The sequence below is a fragment of the Corythoichthys intestinalis genome, chromosome 13, assembly GCF_030265065.1.
Source record: "Corythoichthys intestinalis isolate RoL2023-P3 chromosome 13, ASM3026506v1, whole genome shotgun sequence".
NCBI lineage: Eukaryota > Metazoa > Chordata > Actinopteri > Syngnathiformes > Syngnathidae > Corythoichthys > Corythoichthys intestinalis.
This window is the reverse complement of record NC_080407.1, coordinates 4,742,422-4,764,629: the sequence shown is the minus strand read 5'-3', so window position 1 is coordinate 4,764,629 and position 22,208 is coordinate 4,742,422. Positions and strand designations below refer to the sequence as shown.

Sequence of the window (22,208 nt, the reverse complement as noted above, 5' to 3'; positions counted from 1 at the left end):
TGGACATGGGCCGTAAATAAGTATTTTAATAGGTCTTGAAACTACAATGACCAACCTGAAAAGAACTGGACATGTGTTGGAAAAACGAGTGACTTTCTATTGCCACTAGTTGGCGCTGTAGGGTTGATGCAAATGACCCCTACAAGAACCTTCAGGGTATGACTCTCAACAAGCACGGGAAGTTTGGCGCAGATATCTTGTATATCTGCCGAGTTATGACTGTTCAAAGTTTTTGGAGAGAAAAATTGTTGACAGTCATTTTCACTTTCCTGTTTGGACCCCTCCGCTTCAACGAAACTTCAATATTTTTCATCAGGCACCTGAAGACAGGTCTTAAGGCTTCCCTTAAGCATGTTTGAGGTAGATTGATTTTTTTCCCTTTAGAGGAGGAGTGTGTCCCGTAAAAAAGGGCATTTCCTGTTCCCACTAGGAGGCGCCAGGCACAAATGGTAAATTTTCAATCCAGTCCTGCTCAGGCTGGTATACCTCACACACATGCCAGATTTAAAATAGATTGAACGTTGTATGAGGGTGTTATCAGTCATTTTCCGAATTCGGTGTTTTGGCGAAAAAATGGAAGAATTTGGCGCCCCGCCCAGGTCAGGCCCGTGAATGTAAACACACCATTTTTATAACTTAAGATTTCATATGCCTCATGAACAGTCTCACCAATTTTGAGAATGATCAAACTAATTCCCTAGGTGCCAAGGTGTAAAATGTGCACACTGTAAATCGATAAAAAGTTCACATTCAATCCAAAATACCCGATTTCCTGTAGGATTTGGAATGTGTGTGCAAGAGACTTTTTGGAGCAGTTTTGCACAAAGTTTTGACTCTCCAAATTTCATCACTCTATGTTAGAAAAACCTAAATGGAGAGGCCTTTTTGAAAATTTCAAGGGGGCGCCACTGAGCCATTTTGTTAAATTGTTTCGTAACGTTGCAAGATTATCGAACGTTATCCAAAGCCGCATGTATGTGCAAATTTTGGTGAGTTTTTATGCATATTCAAGCCTCCAAATGTAAACTCTTACTGTGAACCCATGAAAATTTCACATTCGATCCAAAATACCCGATTTCCTGTTGGATTTGGAATATGGGTGCAAGAGACTTTTTGGAGCAGTTTTGCATAAGGTATCTACTCCCCAAATTTCCTTGCTCTATGTTGAAAAAACCCAATAGGAAAGGCCTTTTTTAAAACTTCTTTCTGTCGCCACTAGTTGGCACTGTAGAGTTGATGCAAATGACCCCTACAAGAACCTTCAGGGTATGACTCTCAACAAACACGGAAAGTTTGGCGCAGATATGTTGCATATCTGCCGAGTTATGACTGTTCAAAATTTTTGGCGAGACAAATTGTTGACGGTCATTTTCACTTCCAGTTTGGACCTCTCCGCTTCAACGAAACCTCAATATTTTTCATCAGGGACCTGAACACATGTCTTGAGGCTCCCCTGAAACAGGTTTGAGGTCAATAGATTTTTTTCCCTTGGAGGAGGATCCTCTCTCGTAAAGAATGCCATTTCCTGTTCCCACTAGGGGGCGCCAGGCCTAATGAGTAATATTTCAATGCAGTCGTGTTCAGGCTGGGATATCTCATATACATGCTAGAAATGAAAAAGATTGAACGTTGTATCACGGAGTTTTTAATCATTTTCTGAATTTGGTATTTTGCCTAAAAATGGCCAACTTTGGGACTACGCCCAGGCCAGACCCTTGGATGAAAACTCACCATTTTGAAAACTTAAGATCTCATATGTCTCCTGAATAGTCTGACCAATTTTGAAGACGATCCAACTATTTTCTTCAGCGACAAGGTCTCAAATGTAAATCGATAAAATTTCGCATTTGATCCAAAATTTCCGACTTCCTGTTGGATTTGGAATGTAGGTGCAAGAGACTTTTTGGAGCAGTTTTACACAATGTATCGACTCACCAAATTTCATCATTCTACGTTGAAAAAACCTAATAGGACAGGCCTTTTTGAAAATTTCAAGGGGGCGCCACTGAGCCTTTTTGTTAATTTTTTTCAAAGATTATCAAAATTTACGCAAAGTTGAACATATGTGCACATTTTGGTGAGTTTTCGTGCATGTTCAAGCCTCCAAATGTGAACTCAAACTGTGAGCCGAAAAAATTTCAGATTCGATCCAAAATAACCGATTTTCTGTTGGATTTGGAATATGGGTGCAAGAGGCTTTTTTGAGCAGTTAGGCATAAGGTATCTACTCCCCAAATTTCATTGCTCTACGTTGAAAACCTGAGAGGAGAGGCCTTTTTGAAAATTTTAAGGGTCAAGGGGGCGCCACTGAGCCATTTTTTGACATTTTTTCAAAACGACGCAAGATTATCGAAATTTACGCGAATCTGCACGTATGTGCAAATTTTGGTGACTTTTCGTGCATGTTCAGGCCTCCAAATTGGCCATTTTCATTTGCCATGAAAAAAGAAGAATAATAATAATAATCCTTTGCATTACAATAGGGCCTTCGCACGCCTAGTGCTCGGGCCCTAATAATAATAATAATCCTTTGCATTACAATAGGGCCTTCGCACGCCTAGTGCTCGGGCCCTAATAATAATCCTTTGCAAAACAATAGGGCCTTCGCACGCTCAGTGCTCGGGCCCTAATAATAATAATAATAATAATAATAATAATAATAATAATAATCCTTTGCATTACAATAGGGCCTTCGCACGCCTAGTGCTCGGGCCCTAATTAATTACCCGTTTTATGGCTAGGTTGAAAGAAAAGCGGTTGCGTGACGTCTGTAAATGGAGGTTTTCAGGGTAAAACGGACAAATTAAAAATAGTTCGGGGGCTTAATGCGCCATGAATCTGCTATGGCAGCATATAGACATGTTGTTCTATCAAACACAACAGTTGTTTTGGCTTAAAATACAGCAGTTTCTTTTCAAGAGGAGCGCAAGAGCAGAAACTGCTTTTCCAGTCGTCTGTGTTTTCCGCCATATATATGAACAACACAATACAAATTCATAAATACTAAATGAAAGTGCAGTTACAGTGCCTTGCAAAAGTATTCGGCCCCCTTGAATCTTGCAACCTTTCGCCACATTTCAGGCTTCAAACATAAAGATATGAAATTTAATTTTTTTGTCAAGAATCAACAACAAGTGGGACACAATCGTGAAGTGGAACAACATTTATTGGACAATTTAAACTTTTTTAACAAATAAAAAACTGAAAAGTGGGGCGTGCAATATTATTCGGCCCCTTTACTTTCAGTGCAGCAAACTCACTCCAGAAGTTCAGTGAGGATCTCTGAATGATCCAATGTTGTCCTAAATGACCGATGATGATAAATAGAATCCACCTGTGTGTAATCAAGTCTCCGTATAAATGCACCTGCTCTGTGATAGTCTCAGGGTTCTGTTTAAAGTGCAGAGAGCATTATGAAAACCAAGGAACACACCAGGCAGGTCCGAGATACTGTTGTGGAGAAGTTTAAAGCCGGATTTGGATACAAAAAGATTTCCCAAGCTTTAAACATCTCAAGAAGCACTGTGCAAGCCATCATATTGAAATGGAAGGAGCATCAGACCACTGCAAATCTACCAAGACCCGGCCGTCCTTCCAAACTTTCTTCTCAAACAAGGAGAAAACTGATCAGAGATGCAGCCAAGAGGCCCATGATCACTCTGGATGAACTGCAGAGATCTACAGCTGAGGTGGGAGAGTCTGTCCATAGGACAACAATCAGTCGTACACTGCACAAATCTGGCCTTTATGGAAGAGTGGCAAGAAGAAAGCCATTTCTCAAAGATATCCATAAAAAGTCTCGTTTAAAGTTTGCCACAAGCCACCTGGGAGACACACCAAACATGTGGAAGAAGGTGCCCTGGTCAGACGAAACCAAAATTGAACTTTTTGGCCACAATGCAAAACAATATGTTTGGCGTAAAAGCAACACAGCTCATCACCCTGAACACACCATCCCCACTGTCAAACATGGTGGTGGCAGCATCATGGTTTGGGCCTGCTTTTCTTCAGCAGGGACAGGGAAGATGGTTAAAATTGACGGGAAGATGGATGCAGCCAAATACAGGAACATTCTGGAAGAAAACCTGTTGGTATCTGCACAAGACCTGAGACTGGGACGGAGATTTATCTTCCAACAGGACAATGATCCAAAACATAAAGCCAAATCTACAATGGAATGGTTCAAAAATAAACGTATCCAGGTGTTAGAATGGCCAAGTCAAAGTCCAGACCTGAATCCAATCGAGAATCTGTGGAAAGAGCTGAAGACTGCTGTTCACAAACACTCTCCATCCAACCTCACTGAGCTCGAGCTGTTTTGCAAGAAAGAATGGGCAAGAATGTCAGTCTCTCGATGTGCAAAACTGATAGAAACATACCCCAAGCGACTTGCAGCTGTAATTGGAGCAAAAGGTGGCGCTACAAAGTATTAACGCAAGGGGGCCGAATAATATTGCACGCCCCACTTTTCAGTTTTTTATTTGTTAAAAAAGTTAAAAATTATCCAATAAATTTTGTTCCACTTCACGATTGTGTCCCACTTGTTGTTGATTCTTGACAAAAAATTAAAATTTTATATCTTTATGTTTGAAGCCTGAAATGTGGCGAAAGGTTGCAAGGTTCAAGGGGGCCGAATACTTTTGCAAGGCACTGTAGATATCTTTGGCAACTAAAGAAATTTTCAGTACATTTAGATTGGAGTATTTTAAGTTTACAAAGGTGAACCCCCCCCCCCCCCCCCCCCCACACACACACACACAAACACTGTATTGAACAAGCAAACATGTAGCAATGATCTCCCTGGTACATGGTCTGTGTACTAAACTCTTCAAATATGAAGTGCTTTTTTTATATTCGTACCTTCAAAATGATTACTGTATTACAGATCTAGGCAGCAATTGTAGTCACCTTGTTTTTTTTTTTTATACAACTGTTATCAAACATTTTACGCTTGTCATTGTTGAATGTGCAAACTGCAACCATAATAAATGTTTATTCAATTCATCCGGAATTTCCACATTGTTATTCTGGAGCACATTTTTCTCGTCCAGATGTTGTCAGATGATTACGCCTCAGCGGAATGCTTCCAAAGCTAAACAAATGCTGCAACACATCGTCCTTCTGGTAAATACTTTATTCGCCCCGAAGTATGATGCTTTTACAACAAATTACGCTGCTATTACAACAATATGTGTAAGAAAAATGATCTGGAAACAGACCCTCTTCAAACTTACTATACAAAAACGAGCCCCACTGACAATACAACATTGAAGTTGTACGTCCTGTCCTGAGCTCAAGCCATGGATAGAATCCCCTCCGTCATGAGATAGGCCACCGAACCCACGCGAGTCAACACGCATTTCTCGCACAGAGGGCCTCCGTAAGACACGCCGGTTCTCTGGAAGGAGACCCCCCCCCATAAAAAACAGCATGTAAGAATCGTACATCTGCAGTGTATTAGTTGAATGTTACATTTTCATGTCTCACATATTTGATTAGTCTCTTGCACATCATGAAGGCAGCACCCGGCGTCACACAGTTGGGACAGTAGGAAGTGCTGCATATTGCCGAAAAACCTCCTGTCAAAGGCGGGACTGACTTCAAGAAGTATTCCTGTTGATGAGAAGGTAAATGATTCTACACCAGTTGCAATTGCTCAAAGACTGCAAAAAAATACAGTAAGTGAACAAATGTATCCTGTTGTGAGTACATGTTATTGACTAAATATGCGCTACAAGGAGGTGAATTTTTTTTTTTTTTTCAACGTAGCTGCTTGTGTTTGGAGACTTGACTTCGAGCCGGGGTGGGCCATCTTAGGCATCCCTCGATTCGATTCGATTACGATTCAGGGTGCTACGATTCGATTTTTGAAGGGTTGATCACGGTAATCGTGATTATCACGATTATCGATGCATCGTACATTACTGATAAATAAAGTACCCAAACAAATTTATGTCCATTATTTATTTAAAATATCCTCATGATTCAACAGGAACGATGGAAACATGCCCATACAACAAAAAGCTGCCCTTAAGCTGCTTTTTTATTTATTTATTTTTTACAAGAAAGTGCAAAAGCATTAACCATTTTAGAGGGAGTACTTATTTCTCTCAACAATACAATAAAATTTACACTGGTGGAATGAATTCCAAATTTTCTGGACACAAACAAAGTGTCTTTAGAAATAAGACTTCTTTTAACCAATATACTTTGTTTTCACAGTGTTACCTCCCATGTGTAACAGGTGGAAATCACAACTGCTCTTGATCACTTTTAACTTGTGGCGTTTATTGCCGAGCACATAAAAAAGTCCAACAGCCTCCACATCGCCACACACACACTCATTACAGTGCGCGCACTTTCTTCTCTCCCTGCCTGCCCACGCGCACACACGCCTGTCAGCTCCCAGGTAGCACTTTCAACAACAGATTTCTGTACTATTTCACATGTTTGTAGTGTTACCGCTGTACTTAATCATGGTTTTACACGTTCTGCATATGAAATACAGGTTAGCGAATTAGCTAATTAGCTTAGCGCTCCGCGCTAACTATTACCATCTCAAAAACAACAATAAAGGCTAAACAGTACAAGGGGGTTCGTGTACTCACCACTTATAGACGCACACAGGTCTTAGCAACATACTCGGGACATTTTTTTTAATTGAAATGCCTGAGAACTACTGCTGGACATCTGAAAGACAAGGAGCAACGAATTCTCTCTCTTCCCCTCTCGCTCAAAAAAATAACTTGCGCATGCCTGTCTCATACACAAATTTATTTCCCAGTCTTTTAAAAAGGAATAAATCTCTCTCCCAGTAACCGGGAGCATCCATCATGAAGTGTCTTGAATTTCGTTCCGCTACGAGCGGCTGTCATAATGTTATGTGGGAAAATCATCGTTTTTGAACCTTTATGAATCGTAATCGAATCGTCACGTGTTGCATTGCGATGCATGTAATAATCAATTTTTTTGGAACTCCTCTACTTCGGGCACGCTAATTTCTTTCCCTATCGAACAGTCCCTCTGCAGTCACACAGCCACCACTTTCTTCACATACTGTCGGATTGTGTGGTGACATAGATATCTTACGCCAGTCCAAGTTATGATGCAGCGGATGTCTCTTGTGATGACCAGTGCTCTTTTAGCACGAGTCACCGCTACGTAGAGCAGGTTCCATTCATCGGAGGGGACTCTACCTTATTGTTCGGAAAGAAAAGAAAAATCATTTTAAGACTGGACTTACAGTTTGAATGTACAGTCCCTGACAAAAGTCTTGTTGCTTATCCATTTTGTAGAAACAATTGCTAATAACCTGACTTTTAATTATTCAATTGGTTTCAGAAATGGCTCATATGAAAGCTAAGACCCTCCCAAATGATGTTTAAAGTACAAAAATATATTTGTTTCACTAAAAAAAGATTTGTCATTTCATGAGGACAAAGGTTTTGTCGCCTACAGAAAGTAGTGTGAAAATTGAACAAAAAATGTACTTCAAATACAAAAATATGTTACATAACACAAGCGAATTAAGTAGTGGTGCTGTGAGATCCAAATTGAATATTTTGTATGACTTCCATGAGCTTGAAGGACTGCATCCATGCGGTTCTTCAAGGATTCATACAAGTCATCAGGAACATCAAAGAAAGCAGTCTTGCATGACTTCCAGAGTTCATCAACATTCTTGGGTTTGTTTCGCCTTCTGTGCTTATTTTTTCCTCCTGTTCTTGTCTGGTGACTGGGCTGGCCAGTCCTGGAGGATCTTGATCATCTTTGCGACAGAGATTGAAGTCTGTGATGGAGCACCATCCTGCTTTAGAATTTGTCCCTTTTTATGGTTAGGAATGTAAGAGGCAGCTTTGTTGATATTTCAGACTATGTTGCCTTCCACCCTGCAGATCTCTCGCACACCCCCATAATGGATGTAACCCCAGACCATAATTTTGCCACCACCAAACTTCACAGTTTTCTGAGTAAATTTCTGATTCATGTGGGCTCCAGTAGGTCTCGCAATAGTTGCGACGACTGTGGTGTAATTCAATGGAAGATTCATCTAAAAAATCCACTTTTTGCCACAAAACAGTGAAGTTTGGTGGTGACAAAATCATGGTCCAGGGTTACATCCATTATGGGGGTGTGCAAGAGATCTGCAGGGTGGAAGGCAACATAAATAGTCTAAAATATCAACAAATCTTAGCTGCCTCTTACATTCCTAACCATAAAAAGGGACATATTCTGCAGCAGGATGGTGCTCCATCGCATACTTCAATCTCTATCTCAAAGTTTCTCAAGGCAAAGAAGCTCAAGATCCTCTAGAACTGGCCAGCCCAGTCACCAGACATGAACAGGAGGAAAGAGGAAGCATGGAAGACGAAACCCAAGAATGTTGATGAACTCTGGGAGGCATGCAAGACTGCTTTCTTTGATGTTCCTGATGACTTCATCAATATATTGTATGACTCCTTGCCGAACCGCATGGATGCAGTCCTTCAAGCCCATGGAAGTCATACAAAATATTAAAATTATAAATATTAAAATTAAAATATTCAATTTGGATCTCACAGCACCACTACTTAATTCGCTTGTGTTATGTAACATAGTCAAAATTATCACGTTAACAGGCGGTAATTAATTTTTTAAATTAATCACGTTAAAATATTTGACGCAATTAACGCACATGCCCCGCTCAAACAGATTAAAAGGACAGTACAGTTTAGTGTTCGCTTGTTTTTTGGTGTTTGGCGCCCTCTGCTGGCGCTTGGGTCCAACTGATTTTATCTGTTACACCATGAGTGAGCATGGTGTAATTATTGACATCAACAATGGCGAGCTTCTAGTTTATTTTTTGATTGAACATTTTACAAATTTCGAAAACATCAAGAGGGGTTTTAATATAAAATTTCTATAAATTGTACTAACATTTATCTTTTAAGAACTACAAGTCTTTCTATCCATGGATCGCTTTAAGAGAATGTTAATAATGTTAATGCCATCTTGTTGATTTATTGTTATAATAAACAAATACAGTACTTATGTACCGTATAATGAATGTATGTATCCGTCTTATCTTTCCATTCAAACAATAATTTACAGAAAAATATGGCATATTTTATAGATGGTTTGAATTGCGATTAATTTTAATTTTTAAGCTGTAATTAACTCGATTAAAAAATTTTAATCGTTTGACAGCCCTAATATTTATTTATTTGAAGTACATTTTTTGTTTAATTTTCACACCACTTTCTGTAGGCGACGACATTTGTCTTGCCAAAATTTGACCTTTATGTCTTCATTAAATGCTTAATCTTTTTTCATTGAAACAAATATATTTTTGTAGATTCAACATCATTTGGGAGGGTCTTAGCTTTCATATGAGCCATTTCTGAAACCAATTGAATAATTAAAAGTCAGGTTATTAGCAATTGTTTCTACAAAATGGATAAGCAACAAGACTTTTGTCAGGGAATGTATTCCAGTGCTTAAATCCAGAACTCACTTCTGGCAACGAAGTCAACCGACGTGACTTGGTGTCTTGGTTTTGAAACCTTGACAAAGTCTTCACCGACTGCCACATTTTTAAATTCAAGGCCTTTTGCTTTGTGGACCGTACCAAGTATGAAGTCTGTAGGGGAGCAAAAACATTAGACGCAGACGAGTCAGGGGATGAATTAACGTCCAAAATGACGTGCCTGCATTTTTCATGTTTTCCTCCGAGTGCTTCTTAATAAGATTCACCAACATCGGAACGAGAGCATCGTATTTTTCCACAAAGCAGAGCTTAGCCTCCAAGTCGCGGTCCTCGGTTATATCAGCGTAGGTCTTCAGCTTTAAGTAGTTGCTTTCTGGAGATCTGGCAAAAAAAACAATTTGCCGGTCCTTGATCCCTGTTAAGAAGAACAATAATTTCAGTGGCCATTTGGCATGTGCAAAACGGGGGAATGGTGCACGGCAGCCTCACGTTTGTAGTTGCCTTGCTTTAGGTACCAAATGTCCATGATCTTGCTCAAACCCAACTTGTCCACACCCTGCGTGAGAAAGCACATTTGTATTCAACTCAAAGTACAATCTGTGATTCTCATCCTGTACGTCCGATTTATTATGACTAGTGCTGCAACGATTAATCGATTAACTCTAGTATTCAATTAGAAAAAAAGTTTCAAATTAAATTTTGCTGCTTTGAGTATTCGTTTAATTAAAGTGGCGTTGTAATGGTTTGTTTTGAAAGTGTTTGCATTTATATTTATTGATTTGGGTGGATGCACTTCCCTCTAGTCTGCCTCATTTCACATGGCTCAATCCAGCTGCTCCCTGTTAAGACCAACAAAGGCTAAGTTTTTGTTTATGCATTCGTAATTTAGTTTATAGGTATATTTAGCCATTTTTTGTGAGAATATGTGTGAACCATTTGTTAAGAGCACTGTAAAAAAAAAAGTTAGCTTTTACTGCATTTAAGCTAGCGGACTTTTGCTATGTAAGTTAGCCAATTGTTCTTTTGTTGTACATAGATCCTCATTTACGGTATTTATTTTTTTATACCGTTCGAGGTTCAGCTCAGGTATTTAAATTTTTTATGTTCCTTATCCGATCACTCGATTATTCGAACTAATTAGTTCATCGACTAATCGACTACCAAAATAATCGATCGCCCTCCCTCCCCGGGCTGGCTGGGTGGGGGCCGTGGCCCTGTGTCGGCGCCCGCGTGGTGTCTCCGCTCGTCTGCGTGGCTGCTGCATGCCCGGCGGGGCTCGCGTGCGGCTGGATGTTATTGGGCACGCTTGGGCGGGGGGTCCCGGTGCCGGGATTGGCGATGGGGCGGTGTAGGGTCGGTCGCCAACGGGCTTACACTCACAAGGGATTCACACGATTACTGGGTTCTAGATCACAGAGATGATTTGTCTACACTCTACCCCTTTCTATCACTTAGCTTATAGACTCCCCCACCTTCTTCCTCCTCTTTCCCTGGTCAACAGGCCCCCCACATGGTGTCAACCGGAAATACATTTAGCTGACGATAGCACCAACATATTGGTAGTTAGGCGTTCAATGTATTTCTTGTTGTTGTTTGTGTTTCTTCTCTTTCTTTTGTTTTTCTTTTGTTCCCCCATAACCCCTTCCTGTTTGCTGTTTTATCATAATAAATGAGGTATGTTGAATGATCACAAAGGAGTATGTCAGACTCTCAATGTGAAACATTAAAACTGTTCAGACTATCCGGGCACTTAGACTTCCATTCTCCATGTCAAACAGCTGAAAAGGACAGGTTAAAAAAAAAAAAAAAGATTCAGGTGGATGCACTGCCCTCTCGTCTGCCTCATTTCACATGGCTTAATCCAGCTGCTCCCTGTTAAGACAAAGCCTAAATTTTTGTTTGAGCCAAAGTTTTTTTTATGCATTCGTAATTTAGTTTATAGGTATATTATTTAGCCATTTTTTTGTGGGAATACATGTGAACCATTTGTCAAGAGCACTGTAAAAGAACGTTAGCTTTTTACAGCATTTAAGCTAGTGGATTTTTGCTGTGTAAGTTAGCCAGTTGTTCTTTTGTTGTACATAGATCCTCATTTACGGTATCTATTTTTTTATACCGTTCGAGGTTCAGCTCAGGTATTTAAATTTTTTATGTTCCTTATCCGATTACTCGATTATTCGAACTAATTAGTTCATCGATTAATCGACTACTAAAATAATCGATAGCTGCAGCCCTAATTACGACCGAGGCAAATCTTTTCCAAAGAGGATTCTGACAATTCAAAGGTTAACTACGTCTTTTGAAAATGACGCTGTCAATTGATTCCACTTACGCCCACGAAGTGGATGTTGCACTTGTTGTTGGCCTTGATCAGGCGCACGGCTTCGCTGAACACGCCTAAATTACTCCTGAACAAGATGGCGGTGGATCCCTTGCTGAGACTTTTGCCTTCAATTATTTCCTGTTGGGCTTGGGCCGACTTTTCATCCAGTACGCCGCCTTTGAAGTGTAAAAGAAAATGGGCCACTGTGTAAGCTCTATTGTGTGATTTCCAACATGACGTATTTACCTTTCTGTCTTCCCCCGACTAAAATTTTTTCCACATTCTTGCACATAGTGAGGATGCTAGCGCCCACAAACGCGATCTCTGAGCCGAAGCGGAAACTCTGGATTATAAAAAGACAATTAACATCATTTTAAATGATTTTAGTCACAAATATACAGTGCTGGCAAAAAGTATTGGCACCCCTGCAATTCTGTCAGATACCGTAATTTCTGGAGTATAAGCCACCAGCCACCAAATTTGACATGAAAACGGCATTTGTTCATAGATAAGCCACAGTTGTCCTCATTGTATTATGGGATATTTACACCAAAAGATATTAACTGGTAACACTTCATTTGACAATAGCATCATAAGACTGTCATGAAACCAAATGAACCACCATTAAGCTTTGAACCAATTTGGTGCAAAGCCTTATTGTTTTAAAAATCCTCATTTGGCCATCACTGCTCCCTTGGGGGAGACAGTCAACCTCTGCTGCCACCTGCTGTCAACACTGTTGTCATCCAACATTCCTCCTAGCATGCATTGCGGCGCTACAGATGTAATTCATGTCCTGTGCTAATTATTTCTTCAGTTACTGTTCCAGTTGATTCATTAATTGCTAGTTATGGTATTTGGTAACATTTTCTTGGATAGTGGTGTCATAATACTGTCATAATTATATGACACTGTCATAGGCATTATTGAATGCTTATAATAGATGTCGGTTAGTGTCATCCAGCAAATTATCTCACTTTTGAATGGACGTAAAAGATCTGAGCTGGACATAAATGGAGTTGGTGACATAATATGGAACATAACACATTTTGGCATCTGTCATAATAATTCATTAATGCCCATGATAGTGTCGTGTCATGTCATAATTGTGATAATCTTATGATGCCGCTGTCAAACAAAGTTTTACATATTAACCCAAATAAATCATCAAATAAGCCCCACTGGACTATAAGCTGCAGGATTCAAAATGAGGGAAAAAAGTAGCGGCTTATAGTCCGAAAATTAGGGTAATTCTCAATTTCTCCCAGAAAATGATTGCAGTTACAAATGCTTTGCGAGTAATGTCTTCATTTATTTTGCTTGCAATGAAAATCACAAAAGAGAATGGCAAAAAATTAAATCATTATCATTTCACGCAAAACTCCAAAAATGGGCCGGACAAAAGTATCGGCACCCTTTGAAAAATCATGTGATGCTTCCCTAATTTGTGTAATTAACAGCACTTGTTACTTACCCGTGGCACATAACAGGTGGTGGCAATAACTAAATCACACAAAATGACCCGGTTAGGTTGTTTTGTTGAAATGGCTTCGGATTGAAAAATTGTTATCAATTCATATTCCAGGTATTCCTCAAAAAACATGTTTTTGATATAATGCCATTCAAATTTTTTTGATGAACCTTTTATACATTTGAAGAAATGGTCATTTTTGTATTACTACCCTAAGCTTCCACAAGCTTAGGCACAGGCTGCATTTTCAATGGAATCTAATGGGAATCTTTCATTCTTATTAACTTTGGCTGTCAGGAATAAATTTACTGTGGACCACACAGACTAAGTATGCAAAAGGTGACATCCCTTAAGAAGATTATTTTTACACAGCAAGAGCTGATATGTTTACTGTAAGTATTATGTCCATATAGTATTTTGTGTGTGTGTCTTTCATGACTCTTTTTATTATTATTAACAAATAAACCTACGTCATAACTAGCAAGCTAACTAAGACTAGGTTCATACCGCAGGTCCTAAAGCACAATTCCGATTTTTTTGTCATATGTTTTTTGGCGTGCCTGTTCAGACTGCTTTTGTCCATGGAGCCTTTTCAAGTATCACACATGCGCTCTAATTCGCAGTCTGAGATGCGCTGAGCAAACTGACCCGCATGCGCAGGAGCATTGGAGCAGAGAGAAAACCGAGCATTCTCAGACTTATCCTCATTTTTTTATGACTGTTGTCAAGCCTGCTCCTTCCCCAAAATCCGCGTTCAAGCTAGGCGCTAACGCTAATGCACAGACTCACCGCTACCATAGCGCCCTGTCTTTCTCGCTCTTTGCTGACGTTATTTGCTGAAGGAATTCCAATTTGGGGGACTTTACAGTTCAGACCGCAGCCACATTCTGGAAAAATGTGGCTCGGATGGGATTATAACCACATACGAAAGTGACCCGGATCGAATTTGAAATGGTCCACTTTTATGCGACTTTTCACGTTCAGTCGACTCGGAAAAACACGAAAAAATCTTATTCGTGCATTGAACACCTGCGATATGAACCTGGCCTAAGTTAGCTAACATTACTTTATATATATAGTCCGTGTGTGTGTGTGTGTGTGTATTTATTTGTGTGGCGCTAAATATAATACTAATTACAATACAAGTGATTATTCTTCACCAAAATGGCATAAAAACACATTGGTTCTAATATGGGTCATTTTTGACCCACTTATGGAAGAGTGTAGGGTCGAGTAACTTGTGCATCTTAGGGTTAAAATGGATTAAAGTTGACTCAACCTCTGTCCTGTGTCCTTGTGTGTACCACATTGAGCATGGAGAAAAGAAAGAAGACGAACTGATTGAGGACTTGAGAAGCAAAATTTTGAGGAAGCATGGACAATCTCAAGGCTAAAAGTCCATCTCCAAAACACCTGAATGTTCCTGTCTCTACCGTGCTCAGTGTCATCAATAAGTGTAAAGCCCATGGCACTGTGGCCAACCTCCCTAGATGTGGACGGAAAAGAAAAATTGGTGAGAGATTTCAAGGAAAGATTGTGCGGATGCTGGAGACAGACCCTCGACTAACATCCAAAGAAGTTCAAGCTGGGTACAACAGTTTCAACCCGACTTTATGGTAGGATACACAGGACCCCACTTCTGACCCAGGCCAAAAATGTTTTGGAAGCATGTTCTCTGGTCAGATAAGACAAAAATAGAGCTTTTTGGGAAAAAGCATCAACATAGTTTCCCGGAGAAAAAAACAAGGCCTTCAAATAAAAGAACACTGTCCCTCTAGTCAAACATGGCAGAGGTTCCCTGATGTTTTGGGGTTGCTTTTCTGCCTCTGGCACTGGACTGCTTGACCGTGTGCATGGCATAATGAAGTCTGAAGACTACCATCAAATTTTGCAACATAATTTAGGACCCAGTGTGAGCAAGTTGGGTCTCCCTCAGAGGTCATGGGTCTTCCAGCAGGACAATGACCCAAAACACTCAAAAAGCACTAGAAAATGGTTTGAGAGAAAGCACTGCAGACTTCTAAAGTGGCCAGCAAGGAGTCCAGACCTGAATCCAATCGAACACTTTTGGAGAGATCTGATAATGGCAGTTTGGAAAAGGCACCCTTCAAATCTCAGAGACCTAGAACAGTTGGCCAAAGAACAATGGTCTAAAATTCCGGCAGAACATTGTTATTTTGTCTAAAGGTTGTGCTACCAAGTATTAGGCTGAGGATGCCAATACTTTAGTCCGGTTAATTTTTGGAGTTTTGTGTAAAATGATAATGATGCATTTTTTTTTCATTCTCTTTTGTGTTTTTTCATTGCAAGCAAAATAAATGAAGATATTACTACCCAAGTATTTATAATTGCGATCATTTTCTGGGAGAAATTGAGCATTATCTGACAGAATTGCCGGGGTGCCAATACTTTTGGCCATCACTGTAACTTATGTACACTGAAATAAAAAATTTTTTAAAAACCTGTGTGAGGTAGTATATATGCGTGTGCTCCACTGTTTGCAACGCATTAATGGCTCCTCTGAAGGTGTAAATCTGCTGATGCGGATCTCCAACCAGAATTTTGCCGCATTTTTGATGCAACAGAACGTCCATGATAGCTTTTAAATGAGAAAACAAGTCAAAAAGGATGTCTACAACATTGATGTAAGAGCCGTGTTGTTAATTTTACTTGAAAAAAGTAATTGCGTTAGTAACTCAGTTACCTGAATGTAAAAGTAATTAGTTACTTGGCAAAAAAGTTACTTAGGTTCGCTAAGAAGGATCTCTACATCAGAGCCTTCCTGAGAGGTCTACTGCTTTAAAATGGCGGCTGTTTACTAATGCATCTAGTTCTTTATAATACATGTTACTAATACTGCAGTGTCTGTCATTTACATCTAGTTCTGTATATATGTGATATCTACCGTATCATGTGGGCGTAGTTTGTAGGCTATGGCTACAGTCAGGTATTATTGGAGCCACCTAGCATGGCGTTTGCAACGGCATCTTCCCCACTCCTGCTCTGCTCTCTCGGCTTAGACTTTTTTTAATCAACCAACTTGGTAACGCATAGAGGCGTGCAAAATTTCCGATTCTTAGATTATTCGCGATTCGGCCGTGGAAGATTCGAGGAAGATTCGAGAACGATTCAAATATCCAAATTCCGATTATTGAATTATACCAGGTAAAGCGGAAGTAAAACACAGTCAGCGCGATCTTTGGGACGCAATGAGGAACGGACCGAGAGTAAATATCATTTTCAACTCATGCCGCTAGATAAAAAAAAAAACAACCATACCTGACTGCGGCTGACAGCCACTGCAAAGAACGCCAGTTGCTAGTTTCTACAAACATACGGCTACAGTAGATATCATATATATGTAGAACTAGATGCAAAATGACAGACGTCTGTGTTAGACCAGGTATTATTGAACAGAGATGCGAAATGACAAACTTTCCGTCGTAAAAAACAGCCGCCATCTTAAAGCAATAGACCTCTCTAGAAGGCTCTTTTGTAGCGAACCTAATTAACTTTTTATCTAAAATACTCCTCAATCGGCTGAATCTTGTCTTGAATCTATCTTTAAATGATGAAATAGTGTTAAAACTTTGACAAAAGTAGACAGAAGGGAAATTATGGAATAACGGGAGCAATTTTAACAACTGTAACAGTTGATTCACAACATTAATTAATTGAATGTAGTTTAAAGCTGCTGATACAGAATGGGGACTGGAGTTTTTTATTTACTGTTATTTTTGTATATTTGTTTACTGTTGTATGTTAACTTGATACTGAAATAGTAGTTTGGTTTAGCCTGACAGGATTTTTGAACAATTTTGGAACTAATGTACAAAACATTTTTTTAAAAAATAAAGAAAAAAAAAAGGAGGGGGGTGCATCAATAATCGTTTTATAATTAAATCTAACCCTCTTAATCGTAATCGAATCGTTAGGTGCCCAAAGATTCCCAGCTCTAGTAACGCACGCCTTTCCCGCCTCAGTAACAGTAACGGCGTTGCCAAGATGAGAAAAGTAATTAATTAGATTACTCATTACTGAAAAAAATAACGTTATATTGTAACGCCGTTATTAACAACACTGTGTAAGAGTGGGGAACACACTCGGAGTGCAGTCTTGGGCTTCATCCAGGAAAATGATGTCGTATTGGTCGGAGAGGCAGACTTTTGGGTTTTGGAGCTGCCATAATTTAACATATCCTGAAAGAGAAAGAAAAAAATAGTGAAGTTTTCTGAGTGCTAACATGCCAAATCACTTCTTTACCATCGTGAGTCATGAAGTAGCCGTTAACGTTTGTTACTTTGGGGTCCTTCATTTTCATCCAAATTGTTTCGGCATCTTCCAAGTACAACTAAAACGCCCCGAAAATAAAAAGTGTTATTCATGGAGTAGCATTCCATTTACTCTGATTGGTCAACTCCAAATAACGGTTTGCGGCGGTGCTATTGCTTACTGCTTTTTCGCTTTCGTTGATGTAATTCACAGACCCTCGAAGACGTACTTGAACACTCGGCACGTGTTTCAGACCGATGGCGGGATCGACTGACGACAAGAAGTTTTGGAGCGTCTGGAGCACTATTTTAGCCTTGAGGAACCCACCTCGGCCTTTGGGTAGAACCGCATTGAGGGAAAATGTGTTCAAATTAAACGCCAGCTTCTTTTGGTACCTGTTCCCCGAAAGAGAAGTCGTTGCATGAATTTGACTGGACTTTTCATCGGGCACGCGTCTCACCTTCTTCCGATGTCTCTGTAGGCCAGCGAGTTGATGGTCTTGCAGTCTACGTTGGACGGGAAACGTTGCGAGGCCTCCTTCGCCACTGACTTGTTGAAGGCGACGTACAAAAAGCGGAGATGCGGTCGCTGCTCGGCGTACTTGATTAGTGTGGTTGTCTTTCCCGTGCCTGGAGAAAGAGGGGAAAAAAAAGGTACGCTACATATCACCGGAAAAATATAAAGCTATGGACATGTCTCTCTTCCGTTATCACCATAAAGAGAACTGTACCTGCAATGCACATTTTGGACAGCTGATGGCGCATTTAACATTTGTGGTGGGTCAGTTCAAAAATAGAGTGGAAATCTGTCATCATTGTTGAAAGATGTCTAATATGGTGGCCAATCATGATATGAAATGGCCCATATCGTGATAGGTGCTTTTTTTTTTTTAACATATTGCACAGCACTAGTTAGTCATCAGGAAACGGATTGGGATTGTTAAACCATACCTGCAAAAGCGACAATCTTCATCACGTGGTCTTTCTGAATGTCGTGGCTGAGGATCTGCTGCTGTTCGCCGGTCATTTGCAAGCGCGAATTGCTGACAGGAATGCAAATGTTGGCTTAAAAATTTCATCACGTTTTGTACATTTTATCAACTCATTGGCTGCCATTGACGGTGCTAGACGTCCAATCCAATTGAACTGGGAGGGCTGCAGCTACTTGTGACAAACTCATTTCACTTTACAGTAGTGCTGCAACGATTAATCGATTAACTCGAGTATTCGATTAGAAAAAACGATTCGAATTAAATTTTGCTGCTTCGAGTATTCGTTTAATTAAAGTGGCGTTGTAATGGTTTGTTTTGAAAGTGTTTGTATTTAGTTTTATTGATTTGGGTGGATACACTGCCCTCTATTCTGCCTCATTTCACATGGTTGAAACCAGCTGCTCCCTGTTAAGACCAACCTAAGTTAAGTTTTTGTTTGCGCTAAAGTTTTTTTAAAAAATGCATTCGTATTTTAGTCTATAGGTATATTTAATAATTTAAAAAAAATATTTACAGTACTGTGAAAAAAGTTTTAGGCAGGTGTCCTGCCAAAAACTTTTGCACAGTACTGTATGTCGGAACCATTTGTAAAAAAAAAAAAAAGTTAGCATTTAAGCTAGTGGACTTTTGCTATGTAAGTTAGCCATTTGTTCTTTTGTTGTACGTAGATCCTTATTTATTTATTTTTTATACCGTTTGAGGCTAAGCTTAGGTATTTTAATTTTTTATGTTCCTTATCAGATTACTCGATTATTCGAACTAAATAGTTCGATTAATCGAGTACTAAAATAATCGATAGCTGCAGCCCTACTTTACAGTAGAAGGATGACTGACGTCTCATTGACTGAAATAATTCATAAAAAATTAGGGCTGTCAAAATTATCGCGTTAACGGGCAGTAATTATTTTTTAAAATTAATCACGTTAAAATATTTGACGCAATTGACGCACATGCCCCGCTCAAACAGGTTAAAATGACAGAACAGTGTCATGTCCATTTGTTACTTGTGTTTTTTGTCTCCCTCTGCTGGCGCTTTGGTGCGACTGATTTTATGGGGTTAAGCACCATAATGTAATGTAATTATTGACATCAACAATGGCGAGCTACTAGTTTATTTTTTGATTGAAAATTTTACAAATTTTATCAAAATGAAAACATTAAGAGGGGTTTTAATATAGAATTTCTATAACTTGTACTGACATTTATCTTTTAAGAGCTACAAGTCTTTCTATCCATGGATCGCTTTAACAGAATGTTAATGCCATCTTGTTGATTTATTGTTATAATAAACAAATACAGTACTTATGTACAGTATGTTTAATGTATATCCGTCTTGTGTCTTATCTTTCCTTTCCAAAAATAATTTACAGAAAAGTATGGCATATTTCATAGATGGTTTGAATTACGATTAATTACGATTAATTTTTAAGCTGTGATTAACTCGATTAAAATTTTTAATCGTTTGACAGCCCTAAAAAAAAAAAAAGTGACTAGTTCTCACCTATCTTCCGAGGAGCAAACAGAAAACGGGCCGTTCTCCCTCAAGTGAAGCACATAGTAGACGTTGTAATGCAACCTGGAAAGCCAAAATAGAAATTATATTATGGCAAAGGTTAAAGGTCAGCGGAAACGGGCCTCACCTTTCGCTAACGAAAGAGTCGTTTTCCTGTACTCGGCGTTCATTTGGCATTAGTGTAGTTTTGTTCCGCCTGGCGGCGAGCAACAACATGGCCGCGTGGCTGAGGTACTCTGTGACGGCCCCACTCGACATAGTGCCGTTCAACAGATCCACCAACGCTAGGATGTCGTCAACACTCTCGCTGAGGAGCAGTATCACCGCCATGGCGGCAAACGGGTTTGGGCCATTCTGGGATCAAAAATATTGCGTGTTTTTGGCTTATCGTGTCAACTACAAAATGATGCGTTCAAAACCTCAATTTGAAGATTCGGGCATTTCGGGACATTCCGAATGTGTAATTGGAGGGACGCCTCCGCTTGAGGGTAAAAACGATGCTTCTTCACACGCTCCAGAACCTTCTCCGGATTCACCCTCTTGCCAAACTGGTGGTTTGCCATCATGCTGTCCAGAACGAAACTCTGTTAACATTTGGAAACGTTGGGATAGCCGGGAAAACCTACATGACCAGGTTGTGTGTCATTATTGGATTGGTGTCGCTCATCTGGTTCAACAAGGACGTGACCTCCGCCGTTGTAGCTTCTTCCCGCATCATGTAGCGAAAGTACTTTTTCTTGTAGGGCATAAACTGCAAAAAAGGAACAATTATTAATGAGCAATTCCGACTTTGTACGTGTCGCCGCTCGCTCACGTTGGTGTCTTCAATCACGTTGCGCCAGCGGCGGCACACTAGTACGGCACTCCTGTACATGTCTCGAGCGGGAATGAGGCTGAGGACCTGCCACAGCACTTCCTCCGGTAGGTCGTCCACACGGCCGCAAGGTTGCAGCAGATGCTTACTGCAGCCTAAGAGCCCGTAGGCTGCGTCGGGCATGGGTTCCACTTCGGGTTCATCCTGTACCAGCTTCTCTGAGAAGTCTAAATCGTCTGCGAACATCTCGGCGGTTATCCCTTCCAAGTAGTCAATATTCTCATTTTCAAGCTCATCCTCAAAGTATGACGGCGACAAGTCGCCGTCGTTCTCATCCAAAGTGACCACGTTTTCGTGTCCTCCATTTGTGCCGGTCACTATTGAGGGGTAATGAAACGTGGAAAAAGGTCAAAGTTATGTTCGGCAAGGAGATTTTCTGTTAAAGCAGTGTAATTACCGCATTTCTGTCTTTTTGTAGTTGCCCTTGGGTTTAGGTAAGAAGTACTACTCGGGTTTCTGCTTGTATCTTGAGGGTTGGTGAGGGCTTCGTGACCAATTTGGCTTTTCTCCAGTTCCTCTGCATTTAAATGCTTTCTCTTGGCCCGTCCTTGTAAAAAAAAATATATTTTTTTTTCATTAAAACACGTCATTAAAAAAAAAAAAAACCTGGACTTGTCGTGCAGTCTTACCTTTAAGAGCCACTTCCATCCTCGTTTTATTTCATTTCGAGCTCATCCGTCCAAACATCAACATTGGCTTCTCAAGCGATTGTAAACGAATAGTTACATGCATGCAGCCGCTCGTAACACAAAATGTATACGCACGAAAAGAAAAAAACAATGCTTGCAGTATATGGCTGATAGGTTTGTCGAAGTAAAGATAAAAGAGAAAATAAAATCACCCCAAATATGTTGTGCACGTTGTAAGCCTATGGAGACGTTCTTGCTAGCTTCGCGACTTGCTATGGGTATTGTCAACGGAGTGCGTACTTTGAAATAGCTAGAGTTCACACAATTTCAGCCAATAAGACGTTTTTTTTTAAAACAACAAAGCCGTTTGTAAGTTCGTCAAAAAAAAAAACACACTCACTGCTTGTCGTCCTCCAGAGGAAATGACGTTAAACTTTAAAGGTACAAAACTTCACCGGTTTTTGTACTTTACTGCCATCGTGTGGACAAAAAGCGCAAAACTTTTAATTGAGTCATTATTAAGTCAAACATTTTCTTTTTAAACTTAGGGGTGAAAGTGGCTACAATTTCTTGCAACTCCCCGACACGAAGGTCGCCACGGAGCCAGAATTTTTTTTTTTTTTTTTTTTTGGGGGGGGGGGGGGGGTCAAACCTATTACCTGTCAAAAC

General features: G+C 40.0%; 2 protein-coding genes across 2 annotated transcripts in view; one reads left to right on the top strand and one right to left on the bottom strand.

The window, feature by feature from the left end:
• il15ra (interleukin 15 receptor subunit alpha) overlaps window positions 1–5,079 on the top strand; it is a 33,288-nt gene extending 28,209 nt beyond the window's left edge. Inside the window, exon 7 of the mRNA XM_057854947.1 lies at window positions 5,052–5,079. The gene's annotated coding sequence lies outside the window, so the exon portion shown is untranslated. The remainder of the gene's footprint in view (window positions 1–5,051) is intronic.
• Window positions 4,910–21,957, bottom strand: fbxo18 (F-box DNA helicase 1). Its single transcript, XM_057854944.1, has 21 exons — window positions 21,540–21,957; window positions 21,308–21,457; window positions 20,851–21,227; window positions 20,663–20,787; window positions 20,456–20,603; window positions 20,164–20,390; window positions 20,025–20,099; window positions 18,483–18,574; window positions 17,993–18,161; window positions 17,714–17,927; window positions 17,524–17,611; window positions 17,364–17,459; window positions 15,723–15,859; window positions 12,036–12,132; window positions 11,799–11,965; window positions 9,956–10,022; window positions 9,687–9,881; window positions 9,494–9,619; window positions 7,090–7,196; window positions 5,488–5,613; window positions 4,910–5,398 (listed from the first exon to the last, which is right to left on the bottom strand). Exons 1-21 carry the CDS (start codon window positions 21,556–21,558, stop codon window positions 5,294–5,296), a joined length of 2,907 nt encoding a protein of 968 aa, XP_057710927.1. The 5' UTR covers window positions 21,559–21,957; the 3' UTR covers window positions 4,910–5,293.
• Between the last annotated feature and the right edge of the window lie 251 nt (window positions 21,958–22,208).

Bases quoted from the DNA above. Each gene is read 5' to 3' on its own strand.
- fbxo18 (XM_057854944.1), bottom strand. The intron at 20,788-20,850 runs GTGAGCGAGCGG...CCTTTTTTGCAG, and splicing joins ACGTGATTGAAGACACCAAC to TTTATGCCCTACAAGAAAAA. The intron at 9,620-9,686 runs GCACGTCATTTT...GCTCCCCTACAG, and splicing joins GGAAAACATGAAAAATGCAG to ACTTCATACTTGGTACGGTC.